This window comes from Bombina bombina, unplaced genomic scaffold (assembly GCF_027579735.1).
Source record: "Bombina bombina isolate aBomBom1 unplaced genomic scaffold, aBomBom1.pri scaffold_78_1, whole genome shotgun sequence".
Taxonomy (NCBI): domain Eukaryota; kingdom Metazoa; phylum Chordata; class Amphibia; order Anura; family Bombinatoridae; genus Bombina; species Bombina bombina.
Window position 1 is genome coordinate 3,010,068 of NW_026511871.1, and position 17,616 is coordinate 3,027,683.

The 17,616-nt window shown below is 37.3% G+C and overlaps 1 protein-coding gene across 1 annotated transcript in view; it reads right to left on the reverse strand.

Annotated features, from left to right (window-relative positions):
* The window catches only part of CARD11 (caspase recruitment domain family member 11), a 1,057,928-nt gene that overhangs the window by 534,616 nt on the left and 505,696 nt on the right, over positions 1 to 17,616 (reverse strand). The window contains exon 10 of the mRNA XM_053696753.1: positions 5,364 to 5,558. Within this exon, the coding sequence (XP_053552728.1) occupies positions 5,364 to 5,558 (195 nt within the window). The remainder of the gene's footprint in view (positions 1 to 5,363; positions 5,559 to 17,616) is intronic.

Consider the following 17,616-nt stretch of genomic DNA (forward strand, 5'->3'; position numbering starts at 1 on the left):
TGATAATATATAGGGTAGTGATAATATATAGGGAAGTGATAATATATAGGGAAGTGATAATATATAGGGTAGTGATAATATATAGGGAAGTGATAATATATAGGGAAGTGATAATATATAGAGTAGTGATAATATATAGGGAAGTGATAATATATAGGGAAGTGATAATATATAGGGTAGTGATAATATATAGAGTAGTGATAATATATAGGGAAGTGATAATATATAGGGAAGTGATAATATATAGGGTAGTGATAATATATAGGGAAGTGATAATATATAGGGAAGTGATAATATATAGGGTAGTGATAATATATAGGGAAGTGATAATATATAGGGTAGTGATAATATATAGGGAAGTGATAATATATAGGGAAGTGATAATATATAGGGAAGTGATAATATATAGGGTAGTGATAATATATAGAGTAGTGATAATATATAGGGAAGTGATAATATATAGGGAAGTGATAATATATAGGGTAGTGATAATATATAGGGAAGTGATAATATATAGGGTAGTGATAATATATAGAGTAGTGATAATATATAGGGAAGTGATAATATATAGGGTAGTGATAATATATAGGGAAGTGATAATATATAGGGAAGTGATAATATATAGGGTAGTGATAATATATAGGGAAGTGATAATATATAGGGTAGTGATAATATATAGGGAAGTGATAATATATAGAGTAGTGATAATATATAGGGAAGTGATAATATATAGGGAAGTGATAATATATAGGGTAGTGATAATATATAGGGAAGTGATAATATATAGGGTAGTGATAATATATAGAGTAGTGATAATATATAGGGAAGTGATAATGTATAGGGAAGTGATAATATATAGGGTAGTGATAATATATAGGGAAGTGATAATATATAGGGAAGTGATAATATATAGGGTAGTGATAATATATAGGGAAGTGATAATATATAGGGAAGTGATAATATATAAGCGCTGGTTTATGTTTCATTATAACTTTCCTGCAATAGTGTAATATATAGGGTAGTGATAATATATAGGGAAGTGATAATATATAGGGTAGTGATAATATATAGGAAAGTGATAATATATAGGGTAGTGATAATATATATGGAAGTGATAATATAGAGGAAAGTGATAATATATAGGGAAGTGATAATATATAGGGAAGTGATAATATATAGGGTAGGGATAATATATAGGGAAGTGATAATATATAGGGTAGTGATAATATATAGGGAAGTGATAATATATAGGGAAGTGATAATATATAAAGTAGTGATAATATATAGGGAAGTGATAATATACAGGGAAGTGATAATATATAGGGTAGTGATAATATATAGGGAAGTGATAATATATAGGAAAGTGATAATATATAGGGAAGTGATAATATATAGGGTAGTGATAATATATAGGGAAGTGATAATATATAAGCGCTGGTTTATGTTTCATTATAACTTTACTGCAATAGTGTAATATATAGGGAAGTGATAATATATAGGGTAGTGATAATATATAGGGAAGTGATAATATATAGGGTAGTGATAATATATAGGGAAGTGATAATATATAGGAAAGTGATAATATATAGGGAAGTGATAATATATAAGCGCTGGTTTATGTTTCATTATAACTTTACTGCAATAGTGTAATATATAGGAAAGTGATAATATATAGGGTAGTGTTAATATATAGGGAAGTGATAATATATAGGGAAGTGATAATATATAGGGTAGTGATAATATATAGGGAAGTGATAATATATAGGGTAGTGATAATATATAGGGAAGTGATAATATATAGGGAAGTGATAATATATAAGCGCTGGTTTATGTATCATTATCACTTTACTGCAATAGTGTAATATATAGGGAAGTGATAATATATAGGGAAGTGATAATATATAGGGAAGTGTAATATATAGGGAAGTGATAATATATAGGGACGTGATAATATATAGGGAAGTTATAATATATAGGGACGTGATAATATATAGGGTAGTGATAATATATAGGGAAGTGATAATATATAAGGTAGTGATAATATATAGGGAAGTGATAATATATAAGCGCTGGTTTATGTTTCATTATAACTTTACTGCAATAGTGTAATATATAGGGAAGTGATAATATATAAGAGCTGGACAGTAGGAGATGGTTTATATTTCATTATAACTTTACTGCAATAGTGTAATATATAGGGTAGTGATAATATATAGGGTAGTGATAATATATAGGCAAGTGATCATATATAAGAGCTGGACAGTAGGAGATGGTTTATGTTTCATTATAACTTTACTGCAATAGTGTAATATATAGGGTAGTGATAATATATAGGAAAGTGATAATATATAGGGTAGTGATAATATATAGGGTAGTGATAATATATAGGAAAGTGATAATATATAGGGAAGTGATAATATATAGGGAAGTGATAATATATAGGGTAGTGATAATATATAGGGAAGTGTAATATATAGGGAAGTGATAATATATAGGGTAGTGATAATATATAGGGAAGTGTAATATATAGGGAAGTGATAATATATAGGGAAGTGATAATATATAGGGTAGTGATAATATATAGGGAAGTGATAATATATAGGGAAGTGATAATATATAGGGTAGTGATAATATATAGGGAAGTGTAATATATAGGGAAGTGATAATGTATAGGGTAGTGATAATATATAGGGAAGTGATAATATATAGGGAAGTGTAATATATAGGGAAGTGATAATATATAGGGTAGTGATAATATATAGGGAAGTGATAATATATAGGGAAGTGTAATATATAGGGAAGTGATAATATATAAGCGCTGGACAGTAGGAGATGGTTTATGTTTCATTATAACTTTACTGCAACAGTGCAAAAATGCTTCCATTTTTATGGTCTTCTGGAAGAATTAAAGGGATACTAAAACCAATTTTTTTTTTCATGATTCAAATAGAGCATGCAAGTTTAAGAAACTTTCTAATCTACTCCTATTATCAATTTTCTTTATTCTTTTGCAATCTTTATTTAAAAAGCAGGAAACTAAGCTTAGTAGCCAGCACATTTTTGTTCTGCACCATGGGTAGCGCTTGCTGATTGGTGTCTGCACACATTTGTCTCTTTTGATTGGCTAACTAGATGTGTTAAAGGTAGAAGGCATCTAAGATAAGGAGCCAGCAAATTGTTGGTTCAGAACCATGGACAGCACTTGTTTAATGGTGCCATCTAATCAGCAAGGACAACCCAGGTTGTTCACAAAAAATGGGCCGGCATCTAAACTTACATTCTTGCTTTTCAAATAAAGATACCAAGAGAATAAAGAAAATTTGATAATAGGAGTAAATCACGTTGCTTAAATTTGTATATGTGTGATGTATACTTTTAAAGTTATGAATAATGTGGAAAAACTGTATTTCTCTGCCTGAGATAATTACATTAACCCATTGTGTAAGGTAATTGTATCACAAGCAGAGGGGAGGATTTTGTGTGGGAGTGTCTGAGTGTATTGTATGTGTTTATTGGTTGTTTTACCAAACCCTGTGGGTGGTACTAATGTGTAAGAATGTGTATATAAGAACAATAAACCCACAGCTCTGGCTGTTCACTGCTTGACCCCCAACACGGAGCCTTGTCTCGTCTTTGGGGGGATTTACTGTATGCTGCTAGGGGTGCTTTTCCTGTTCGTCTGCTAGCAGAAATTCGTAAGGTTCCAGTCCGGGAGTTTGGAGCATTCCCTAGTATTCAATGGGGGACTTTGGTGTTCTGCAGTAGCTGTGCCTGTGTCTCTGGAAGGGAAGATCTACTAAACGGCGGTTTAACCCCTTGTGTGCAAAACGGTCCATTACATGTGAGTGTGGATGTGTGGGAGTGCCTGTATGTGTGGGGCTTGCTGAATTCCTGTGTGTGGGAGGGTAAATGTGTGTGTGGATGTGTGGGAGTGCCTGTATGCATGGGGCTAGCTGTATTCCTGTGTGTGGGAGGGTACATGTGTGTGTGGATGTGTGGGAGTGCCTGTATGCATGGGGCTAGCTGTATTCCTGTGTGTGGGAGGGTACATGTGTGTGTGGATGCGTGGGAGTGCCTGAATGTGTGAGGCTAGCTCTATTCCTGTGTGTGGGAGGGTACATGTGTGTGTGGAAGTTCATGTATGTATGGGGCTAGCTGTATTCCTGTGTGTGGGAGGGTACATTTGTGTGTGTATGTGTTGGAGTTCCTGTATGTGTGGGGCTTGCTGTATTCCTGTGTGTGGGAGGGTACATGTGTGTGTGGTTGTGTGGGAGTGCCTGTATGCATGGGGCTAGCTGTATTCCTGTGTGTGGGAGGGTACATGTGTGTGTGGATGCGTGGGAGTGCCTGTATGTGTGGGGCTAGCTGTATTCCTGTGTGTGGGAGGGTACATGTGTGTGTGGATGCGTGGGAGTGCCTGTATGTATGGGGCTAGCTGTATTCCTGTGCGTGGGAGGGTACATGTGTGTGTGGATGTGTGGGAGTGCCTGTATGTGTGCAGCTAGCAGGGTTATGATGGTTTAGAGGTACATATGTATAGTTATAAGGTTGTGCGCTATATATTTAGGGTTATGATGGTTTAGAGGTACATATGTATAGTTATAAGGTTGTGCGCTATATATTTAGGGTTATGATGGTTTAGAGGTACATATATATAGTTATAAGGTTGTGTGCTATATATTTAGGGTTATGATGGTTTAGAGGTACATATGTATAGTTATAAGGTTGTGCGCTATATATTTAGGGTTATGATGGTTTAGAGGTACATATGTATAGTTATAAGTTGTGTGCTATATATTTAGGGTTATGATGGTTTAGAGGTACATATGTATAGTTATAAGGTTGTGTGCTATATATTTAGGGTTATGATGGTTTAGAGGTACATATGTATAGTTATAAGGTTGTGCGCTATATATTTAGGGTTATGATGGTTTAGAGGTACATATGTATAGTTATAAGTTGTGTGCTATATATTTAGGGTTATGATGGTTTAGAGGTACATATGTATAGTTATAAGGTTGTGTGCTATATATTTAAAAAGGATCCTTTACTTTACATCGCCAATGTCACTGCCAATGCTGCTTGGAATATTTCGCCAGCATTGCCACCCATTGCGATGTATAGTAAAACTTCTCTCAGCAATGCTGCCTTTGAAGAGTAATGTCAGCACTTTTGAATATTTTGCCGGCATTCTCGACATCGCGTCAGATCCCTTTTGAATATATCGCCGCCCAGCAGCACTTTTAGTCATAGGGGCCTTGATCACTGAAGTGTTTTTGTGTCACATATTATGGCAGTTATACATTTGTCAGCTAATAAATATGAATGTTTCATATTCTATTTATCCACCATTGTTTTCTCACAGGATTTAATGTGACAGATTCGGAACACACTTGTGGGATTCCCTTCAGGTTCATTCTTCTCTTTTTCTGCGATGGATCAGGATTAAAGAAATCAATGTCCTCTGGTGATGCTTCAGAATCAGATGAGAACTGAGCCTCTTGACCACTGTTCTTTGAACCGGGAGATATAGTGATGTGTAGATTTCGTGGTAAACTCTACATTCCAATGAGAAAAACAGAGGAATTTCTCATTTTGACAAACAGCATCTACTATTAACTGAGTCTGCATTAGTGCTAGTAAAGTCTAAAAAAACCTGCTGAATAAACCACTACAACGAGGCAGAGTAGGGTTATGTCCTCACACTATCAGTGTCAATAATGACTATGCTCTGAACTTATATCAAAGATAGACCACAGACCTATAGAGGAACAAACAATGTTTTGTATGCAGTATGGCATAGCCACAATTCACTCATTACCCTTAGGTGATAAGGTTTCATTACTGATGGAACTAAAAAACAGAGTAAAAACTCCCTGATGCCTATACCTCATTGTTCAACAAATATAGGTGTTATTGAGTTACTGGTCAGGTGTACATAATATACTGTGCACAGCTAGTACTGTTATACACAGTGATGTCAGGTGTACATAATATACAGTGCACAGCTAGCACTGTTATACACAGTGATGTCAGGTGTAGATAATATACAGTGCACAGCTAGTATTGTTATACACAGTGATGTCAGGTGTAGATAATATACAGTGCACAGCTAGTATTGTTATACACAGTGATGTCAGGTGTACATAATATACTGTGCACAGCTAGTACTGTTATACACAGTGATGTCAGGTGTACATAATATACTGTGCACAGCTAGTACTGTTATACACAGTGATGTCAGGTGTACATAATATACAGTGCACAGCTAGTACTGTTATACACAGTGATGTCAGGTGTACATAATATACAGTGCACAGCTAGTACTGTTATACACAGCAATGTCAGGTGTACATAATATACAGTGCACAGCTAGTACTGTTACACACAGTGATGTCAGGTGTACATAATATACAGTGCACAGCTAGTACTGTTATACACAGTGATGTCAGGTGTACATAATATACAGTGCACAGCTAGTACTATTATACACAGTGATGTCAGGTGTACATAATATACTGTGCACAGCTATAACTGTTACACACAGTGATGTCAGGTGTACATAATATACAGTGCACAGCTAGTACTGTTATACACAGTGATGTCAGGTGTACACAATATACAGTGCACAGCTAGTACTGTTATACACAGTGATGTCAGGTGTACATAATATACTGTGCACAGCTAGTACTGTTATACACAGTGATGTCAGGTGTACATAATATACAGTGCACAGCTAGTACTGTTATACACAGTGATGTCAGGTGTACATAATATACAGTGCACAGCTAGTACTATTATACACAGTGATGTCAGGTGTACATAATATACTGTGCACAGCTATAACTGTTACACACAGTGATGTCAGGTGTACATAATATACAGTGCACAGCTAGTACTGTTATACACAGTGATGTCAGGTGTACATAATATACTGTGCACAGCTAGCACTGTTATACACAGTGATGTCAGGTGTACATAATATACAGTGCACAGCTAGTACTGTTATACACAGTGATGTCAGGTGTACATAATATACAGTGCACAGCTAGTACTGTTATACACAGTGATGTCAGGTGTACATAATATACTGTGCACAGCTAGTACTGTTATACACAGTGATGTCAGGTGTACATAATATACAGTGCACAGCTAGTACTGTTATACACAGTGATGTCAGGTGTACATAATATACAGTGCACAGCTAGTACTGTTATACACAGTGATGTCAGGTGTACATAATATACAGTGCACAGCTAGCACTGTTATACACAGTGATGTCAGGTGTACATAATATACAGTGCACAGCTAGTACTGTTATACACAGTGATGTCAGGTGTACATAATATACAGTGCACAGCTAGCACTGTTATACACAGTGATGTCAGGTGTACATAATATACAGTGCACAGCTAGTACTGTTATACACAGTGATGTCAGGTGTACATAATATACAGTGCACAGCTAGTACTGTTATACACAGCGATGTCAGGTGTACATAATATACAGTGCACAGCTAGTACTGTTATACACAGTGATGTCAGGTGTACATAATATACAGTGCACAGCTAGTACTGTTACACACAGTGATCTCAGGTGTACATAATATACAGTGCACAGCTAGTACTGTTATACACAGTGATGTCAGGTGTACATAATATACTGTGCACAGCTAGTACTGTTATACACAGTGATGTCAGGTGTACATAATATACAGTGCACAGCTAGTACTGTTATACACAGTGATGTCAGGTGTACATAATATACAGTGCACAGCTAGTACTGTTATACACAGTGATGTCAGGTGTACATAATATACAGTGCACAGCTAGCACTGTTATACACAGTGATGTCAGGTGTACATAATATACAGTGCACAGCTAGTACTGTTATACACAGTGATGTCAGGTGTACATAATATACAGTGCACAGCTAGCACTGTTATACACAGTGATGTCAGGTGTACATAATATACAGTGCACAGCTAGTACTGTTATACACAGTGATGTCAGGTGTACATAATATACAGTGCACAGCTAGTACTGTTATACACAGCTATGTCAGGTGTACATAATATACAGTGCACAGCTAGTACTGTTACACACAGTGATGTCAGGTGTACATAATATACAGTGCACAGCTAGTACTGTTACACACAGTGATGTCAGGTGTACATAATATACAGTGCACAGCTAGTATTGTTATACACAGTGATGTCAGGTGTACATAATATACTGTGCACAGCTAGTACTGTTATACACAGTGATGTCAGGTGTACATAATATACTGTGCACAGCTAGTACTGTTATACACAGTGATGTCAGGTGTACATAATATACAGTGCACAGCTAGTACTGTTATACACAGTGATGTCAGGTGTACATAATATACTGTGCACAGCTAGTACTGTTATACACAGTGATGTCAAGTGTACATAATATACTGTGCACAGCTAGTACTGTTATACACAGTGATGTCAGGTGTACATAATATACAGTGCACAGCTAGTACTGTTATACACAGTGATGTCAGGTGTACATAATATACAGTGCACAGCTAGTACTGTTATACACAGTGATGTCAGGTGTACATAATATACTGTGCACAGCTAGCACTGTTATACACAGTGATGTCAGGTGTACATAATATACTGTGCACAGCTATAACTGTTACACACAGTGATGTCAGGTGTACATAATATACAGTGCACAGCTAGTACTGTTATACACAGTGATGTCAGGTGTACATAATATACTGTGCACAGCTAGTACTGTTATACACAGTGATGTCAGGTGTACATAATATACTGTGCACAGCTAGTACTGTTATACACAGTGATGTCAGGTGTACATAATATACTGTGCACAGCTAGCACTGTTATACACAGTGATGTCAGGTGTACATAATATACAGTGCACAGCTAGTACTGTTATACACAGTGATGTCAGGTGTACATAATATACAGTGCACAGCTAGTACTGTTATACACAGTGATCTCAGGTGTACATAATATACAGTGCACAGCTAGTACTGTTATACACAGTGATCTCAGGTGTACATAATATACTGTGCACACCTAGTACTGTTATACACAGTGATGTCAGGTGTACATAATATACAGTGCACAGCTAGCACTGTTATACACAGTGATGTCAGGTGTACATAATATACAGTGCACAGCTAGTACTGTTATACACAGTGATGTCAGGTGTACATAATATACTGTGCACAGCTAGTACTGTTATACACAGTGATGTCAGGTGTACATAATATACAGTGCACAGCTAGCACTGTTATACACAGTGATGTCAGGTGTACATAATATACTGTGCACAGCTAGTACTGTTATACACAGTGATGTCAGGTGTACACAATATACAGTGCACAGCTAGTACTGTTATACACAGTGATGTCAGGTGTACATAATATACTGTGCACAGCTAGTACTGTTATACACAGTGATGTCAGGTGTACATAATATACTGTGCACAGCTAGTACTGTTATACACAGTGATGTCAGGTGTACATAATATACAGTGCACAGCTAGTACTGTTATACACAGTGATGTCAGGTGTACATAATATACTGTGCACAGCTAGTACTGTTATACACAGTGATGTCAGGTGTACATAATATACAGTGCACAGCTAGTACTGTTATACACAGTGATGTCAGGTGTACATAATATACAGTGCACAGCTAGTACTGTTATACACAGTGATGTCAGGTGTACATAATATACAGTGCACAGCTAGTACTGTTATACACAGTGATGTCAGGTGTACATAATATACAGTGCACAGCTAGTACTGTTATACACAGTGATGTCAGGTGTACATAATATACAGTGCACAGCTAGTACTGTTATACACAGTGATGTCAGGTGTACATAATATACTGTGCACAGCTAGTACTGTTATACACAGTGATGTCAGGTGTACATAATATACTGTGCACAGCTAGTACTGTTATACACAGTGATGTCAGGTGTACATAATATACAGTGCACAGCTAGTACTGTTATACACAGTGATGTCAGGTGTACATAATATACAGTGCACAGCTAGTACTGTTATACACAGTGATGTCAGGTGTACATAATATACAGTGCACAGCTAGTACTGTTATACACAGTGATGTCAGGTGTACATAATATACAGTGCACAGCTAGTACTGTTATACACAGTGATCTCAGGTGTACATAATATACAGTGCACAGCTAGTACTGTTATACACAGTGATGTCAGGTGTACATAATATACAGTGCACAGCTAGTACTGTTACACACAGTGATGTCAGGTGTACATAATATACAGTGCACAGCTAGTACTGTTATACACAGTGATGTCAGGTGTACATAATATACAGTGCACAGCTAGTACTGTTATACACAGTGATGTCAGGTGTACATAATATACAGTGCACAGCTAGTACTGTTATACACAGTGATCTCAGGTGTACATAATATACAGTGCACAGCTAGTACTGTTATACACAGTGATGTCAGGTGTACATAATATACTGTGCACAGCTAGTACTGTTATACACAGTGATGTCAGGTGTACATAATATACAGTGCACAGCTAGTACTGTTATACACAGTGATGTCAGGTGTACATAATATACAGTGCACAGCTAGTACTGTTATACACAGTGATGTCAGGTGTACATAATATACAGTGCACAGCTAGTACTGTTATACACAGTGATGTCAGGTGTACATAATATACTGTGCACAGCTAGTACTGTTATACACAGTGATGTCAGGTGTACATAATATACAGTGCACAGCTAGTACTGTTATACACAGTGATGTCAGGTGTACATAATATACTGTGCACAGCTAGTACTGTTATACACAGTGATGTCAGGTGTACATAATATACTGTGCACAGCTAGTACTGTTATACACAGTGATGTCAGGTGTACATAATATACTGTGCACAGCTAGTACTGTTATACACAGTGATGTCAGGTGTACATAATATACTGTGCACAGCTAGTACTGTTATACACAGTGATGTCAGGTGTACATAATATACAGTGCACAGCTAGTACTGTTATACACAGTGATGTCAGGTGTACATAATATACAGTGCACAGCTAGTACTGTTATACACAGTAATGTCAGGTGTACATAATATACAGTGCACAGCTAGTACTGTTATACACAGTGATGTCAGGTGTACATAATATACAGTGCACAGCTAGTACTGTTATACACAGTGATGTCAGGTGTACATAATATACTGTGCACAGCTAGTACTGTTATACACAGTGATGTCAGGTGTACATAATATACAGTGCACAGCTAGTACTGTTATACACAGTGATGTCAGGTGTACATAATATACAGTGCACAGCTAGCACTGTTATACACAGTGATGTCAGGTGTACATAATATACTGTGCACAGCTAGTACTGTTATACACAGTGATGTCAGGTGTACATAATATACAGTGCACAGCTAGTACTGTTATACACAGTGATGTCAGGTGTACATAATATACAGTGCACAGCTAGTACTGTTATACACAGTGATCTCAGGTGTACATAATATACAGTGCACAGCTAGTACTGTTATACACAGTGATCTCAGGTGTACATAATATACTGTGCACAGCTAGTACTGTTATACACAGTGATGTCAGGTGTACATAATATACAGTGCACAGCTAGCACTGTTATACACAGTGATGTCAGGTGTACATAATATACAGTGCACAGCTAGTACTGTTATACACAGTGATGTCAGGTGTACATAATATACTGTGCACAGCTAGTACTGTTATACACAGTGATGTCAGGTGTACATAATATACAGTGCACAGCTAGCACTGTTATACACAGTGATGTCAGGTGTACATAATATACTGTGCACAGCTAGTACTGTTATACACAGTGATGTCAGGTGTACACAATATACAGTGCACAGCTAGTACTGTTATACACAGTGATGTCAGGTGTACATAATATACTGTGCACAGCTAGTACTGTTATACACAGTGATGTCAGGTGTACATAATATACAGTGCACAGCTAGTACTGTTATACACAGTGATGTCAGGTGTACATAATATACAGTGCACAGCTAGTACTATTATACACAGTGATGTCAGGTGTACATAATATACTGTGCACAGCTATAACTGTTACACACAGTGATGTCAGGTGTACATAATATACAGTGCACAGCTAGTACTGTTATACACAGTGATGTCAGGTGTACATAATATACTGTGCACAGCTAGTACTGTTATACACAGTGATGTCGGGTGTACATAATATACAGTGCACAGCTAGTATTGTTATACACAGTGATGTCAGGTGTACATAATATACAGTGCACAGCTAGTACTGTTATACACAGTGATGTCAGGTGTACATAATATACTGTGCACAGCTAGTACTGTTATACACAGTGATGTCAGGTGTACATAATATACAGTGCACAGCTAGTACTGTTATACACAGTGATGTCAGGTGTACATAATATACAGTGCACAGCTAGTACTGTTATACACAGTGATGTCAGGTGTACATAATATACAGTGCACAGCTAGTACTGTTATACACAGTGATGTCAGGTGTACATAATATACAGTGCACAGCTAGTACTGTTATACACAGTGATGTCAGGTGTACATAATATACAGTGCACAGCTAGCACTGTTATACACAGTGATGTCAGGTGTACATAATATACAGTGCACAGCTAGTACTGTTATACACAGTGATGTCAGGTGTACATAATATACAGTGCACAGCTAGTACTGTTATACACAGTGATGTCAGGTGTACATAATATACAGTGCACAGCTAGTACTGTTATACACAGTGATGTCAGGTGTACATAATATACAGTGCACAGCTAGTACTGTTATACACAGTGATGTCAGGTGTACATAATATACAGTGCACAGCTAGTACTGTTATACACAGTGATGTCAGGTGTACATAATATACAGTGCACAGCTAGTACTGTTACACACAGTGATGTCAGGTGTACATAATATACAGTGCACAGCTAGCACTGTTATACATAGTGATGTCAGGTGTACATAATATACAGTGCACAGCTAGTACTGTTATACACAGTGATGTCAGGTGTACATAATATACTGTGCACAGCTAGTACTGTTACACACAGTGATGTCAGGTGTACATAATATACAGTGCACAGCTAGCACTGTTATACACAGTGATGTCAGGTGTACATAATATACTGTGCACAGCTAGTACTGTTACACACAGTGATGTCAGGTGTACATAATATACAGTGCACAGCTAGTACTGTTATACACAGTGATGTCAGGTGTACATAAATATACAGTGCACAGCTAGTACTGTTATACACAGTGATGTCAGGTGTACATAATATACAGTGCACAGCTAGTACTGTTATACACAGTGATGTCAGGTGTACATAATATACAGTGCACAGCTAGTACTGTTATACACAGTGATGTCAGGTGTACATAATATACAGTGCACAGCTAGTACTGTTATACACAGTGATGTCAGGTGTACATAATATACTGTGCACAGCTAGCACTGTTATACACAGTGATGTCAGGTGTACATAATATACTGTGCACAGCTAGTACTGTTATACACAGTGATGTCAGGTGTACATAATATACAGTGCACAGCTAGTACTGTTATACACAGTGATGTCAGGTGTACATAATATACAGTGCACAGCTAGTACTGTTATACACAGTGATGTCAGGTGTACATAATATACTGTGCACAGCTAGTACTGTTATACACAGTGATGTCAGGTGTACATAATATACAGTGCACAGCTAGTACTGTTATACACTAGTGATGTCAGGTGTACATAATATACAGTGCACAGCTAGTACTGTTATACACAGTGATGTCAGGTGTACATAATATACAGTGCACAGCTAGTACTGTTATACACAGTGATGTCAGGTGTACATAATATACAGTGCACAGCTAGTACTGTTATACACAGCAATGTCAGGTGTACATAATATACAGTGCACAGCTAGTACTGTTATACACAGTGATGTCAGGTGTAGATAATATACAGTGCACAGCTAGTACTGTTACACACAGTGATGTCAGGTGTACATAATATACAGTGCACAGCTAGTATTGTTATACACAGTGATGTCAGGTGTACATAATATACTGTGCACAGCTAGTACTGTTATACACAGTGATGTCAGGTGTACATAATATACTGTGCACAGCTAGTACTGTTATACACAGTGATGTCGGGTGTACATAATATACAGTGCACAGCTAGTACTGTTTATACACAGTGATCGTCGAGGTGTACATAATATACAGTGCACAGACTAGCACTGTTATACACAGTGATGTCAGGTGTACACTAATATACAGTGCACAGCTAGCTACTGTTAACACACGTGATGTCAGGTGTAAGTAATATACAGTGCACAGCTAGTACTGTTATTACACAGTGATGTCAGGTGTACATAATATACAGTGCACAGCTAGTACTGTTATACACAGTGATGTCAGGTGTACATAATATACAGTGCACAGCTAGTACTGTTATACACAGTGATGTCAGGTGTACATAATATACAGTGCACAGCTAGTACTGTTATACACAGTGATGTCAGGTGTACATAATATACAGTGCACAGCTAGTACTGTTATACACAGTGATGTCAGGTGTACATAATATACTGTGCACAGCTAGTACTGTTATACACAGTGATGTCAGGTGTACATAATATACAGTGCACAGCTAGTACTGTTATACACAGTGATGTCAGGTGTACATAATATACAGTGCACAGCTAGTACTGTTACACACAGTGATGTCAGGTGTATATAATATACTGTGCACAGCTAGTACTGTTATACACAGTTATGTCAGGTGTACATAATATACAGTGCACAGCTAGTACTGTTATACATAGTGATGTCAGGTGTACATAATATACTGTGCAGAGCTAGTACTGTTATACACAGTAATGTCAGGTGTACATAATATACAGTGCACAGCTAGTACTGTTATACACAGTGATGTCAGGTGTACATAATATACAGTGCACAGCTAGTACTGTTATACACAGTGATGTCAGGTGTACATAATATACTGTGCACAGCTAGTACTGTTATACACAGTGATGTCAGATGTACATAATATACAGTGCACAGCTAGTACTGTTATACACAGTGATGTCAGGTGTACATAATATACAGTGCACAGCTAGCACTGTTATACACAGTGATGTCAGGTGTACATAATATACTGTGCACAGCTAGCACTGTTATACACAGTGATGTCAGGTGTACATAATATACAGTGCACAGCTAGTACTATTATACACAGTGATGTCAGGTGTACATAATATACAGTGCACAGCTAGTACTGTTATACACAGTGATCTCAGGTGTACATAATATACAGTGCACAGCTAGTACTGTTATACACAGTGATCTCAGGTGTACATAATATACTGTGCACACCTAGTACTGTTATACACAGTGATGTCAGGTGTACACAATATACAGTGCACAGCTAGCACTGTTATACACAGTGATGTCAGGTGTACATAATATACAGTGCACAGCTAGTACTGTTATACACAGTGATGTCAGGTGTACATAATATACAGTGCACAGCTAGTACTGTTATACACAGTGATGTCAGGTGTACATAATATACAGTGCACAGCTAGTACTGTTATACACAGTGATGTCAGGTGTACATAATATACTGTGCACAGCTAGTACTGTTATACACAGTGATGTCAGGTGTACATAATATACAGTGCACAGCTAGTACTGTTATACACAGTGATGTCAGGTGTACATAATATACTGTGCACAGCTAGTACTGTTATACACAGTGATGTCAGGTGTACATAATATACAGTGCACAGCTAGTACTGTTATACACAGTGATGTCAGGTGTACATAATATACAGTGCACAGCTAGTACTATTATACACAGTGATGTCAGGTGTACATAATATACTGTGCACAGCTAGTACTGTTACACACAGTGATGTCAGGTGTACATAATATACAGTGCACAGCTAGTACTGTTATACACAGTGATGTCAGGTGTACATAATATACTGTGCACAGCTAGCACTGTTATACACAGTGATGTCAGGTGTACATAATATACAGTGCACAGCTAGTACTGTTATACACAGTGATGTCAGGTGTACATAATATACTGTGCACAGCTAGTACTGTTATACACAGTGATGTCAGGTGTACATAATATACTGTGCACAGCTAGTACTGTTATACACAGTGATGTCAGGTGTACATAATATACTGTGCACAGCTAGTACTGTTATACACAGTGATGTCGGGTGTACATAATATACAGTGCACAGCTAGTACTGTTATACACAGTGATGTCAGGTGTACATAATATACAGTGCACAGCTAGTACTGTTATACACAGTGATGTCAGGTGTACATAATATACTGTGCACAGCTAGTACTGTTATACACAGTGATGTCAGGTGTACATAATATACTGTGCACAGCTAGTACTGTTATACACAGTGATGTCAGGTGTACATAATATACTGTGCACAGCTAGTACTGTTATACACAGTGATGTCAGGGTGTACATAATATACAGTGCACAGCTAGTACTGTTATACACAGTGATGTCAGGTGTACATAATATACAGTGCACAGCTAGTACTGTTATACACAGTGATGTCAGGTGTACATAATATACTGTGCACAGCTAGTACTGTTATACACAGTGATGTCAGGTGTACATAATATACAGTGCACAGCTAGTACTGTTATACACAGTGATGTCAGGTGTACATAATATACAGTGCACAGCTAGTACTGTTATACACAGTGATGTCAGGTGTACATAATATACAGTGCACAGCTAGCACTGTTATACACAGTGATGTCAGGTGTACATAATATACAGTGCACAGCTAGTACTGTTATACACAGTGATGTCAGGTGTACATAATATACAGTGCACAGCTAGCACTGTTATACACAGTGATGTCAGGTGTACATAATATACAGTGCACAGCTAGTACTGTTATACACAGTGATGTCAGGTGTACATAATATACAGTGCACAGCTAGTACTGTTATACACAGCAATGTCAGGTGTACATAATATACAGTGCACAGCTAGTACTGTTATACACAGTGATGTCAGGTGTACATAATATACAGTGCACAGCTAGTACTGTTATACACAGTGATGTCAGGTGTACATAATATACAGTGCACAGCTAGTACTGTTACACACAGTGATGTCAGGTGTACATAATATACTGTGCACAGCTAGTACTGTTATACACAGTGATGTCAGGTGTACATAATATACTGTGCACAGCTAGTACTGTTATACACAGTGATGTCAGGTGTACATAATATACAGTGCACAGCTAGTACTGTTATACACAGTGATGTCGGGTGTACATAATATACAGTGCACAACTGGTACTGTTATACACAGTGATGTCAGGTGTACATAATATACAGTGCACAGCTAGTACTGTTACACACAGTGATGTCAGGTGTACATAATATACAGTGCACAGCTAGTACTGTTATACACAGTGATCTCAGGTGTACATAATATACAGTGCACAGCT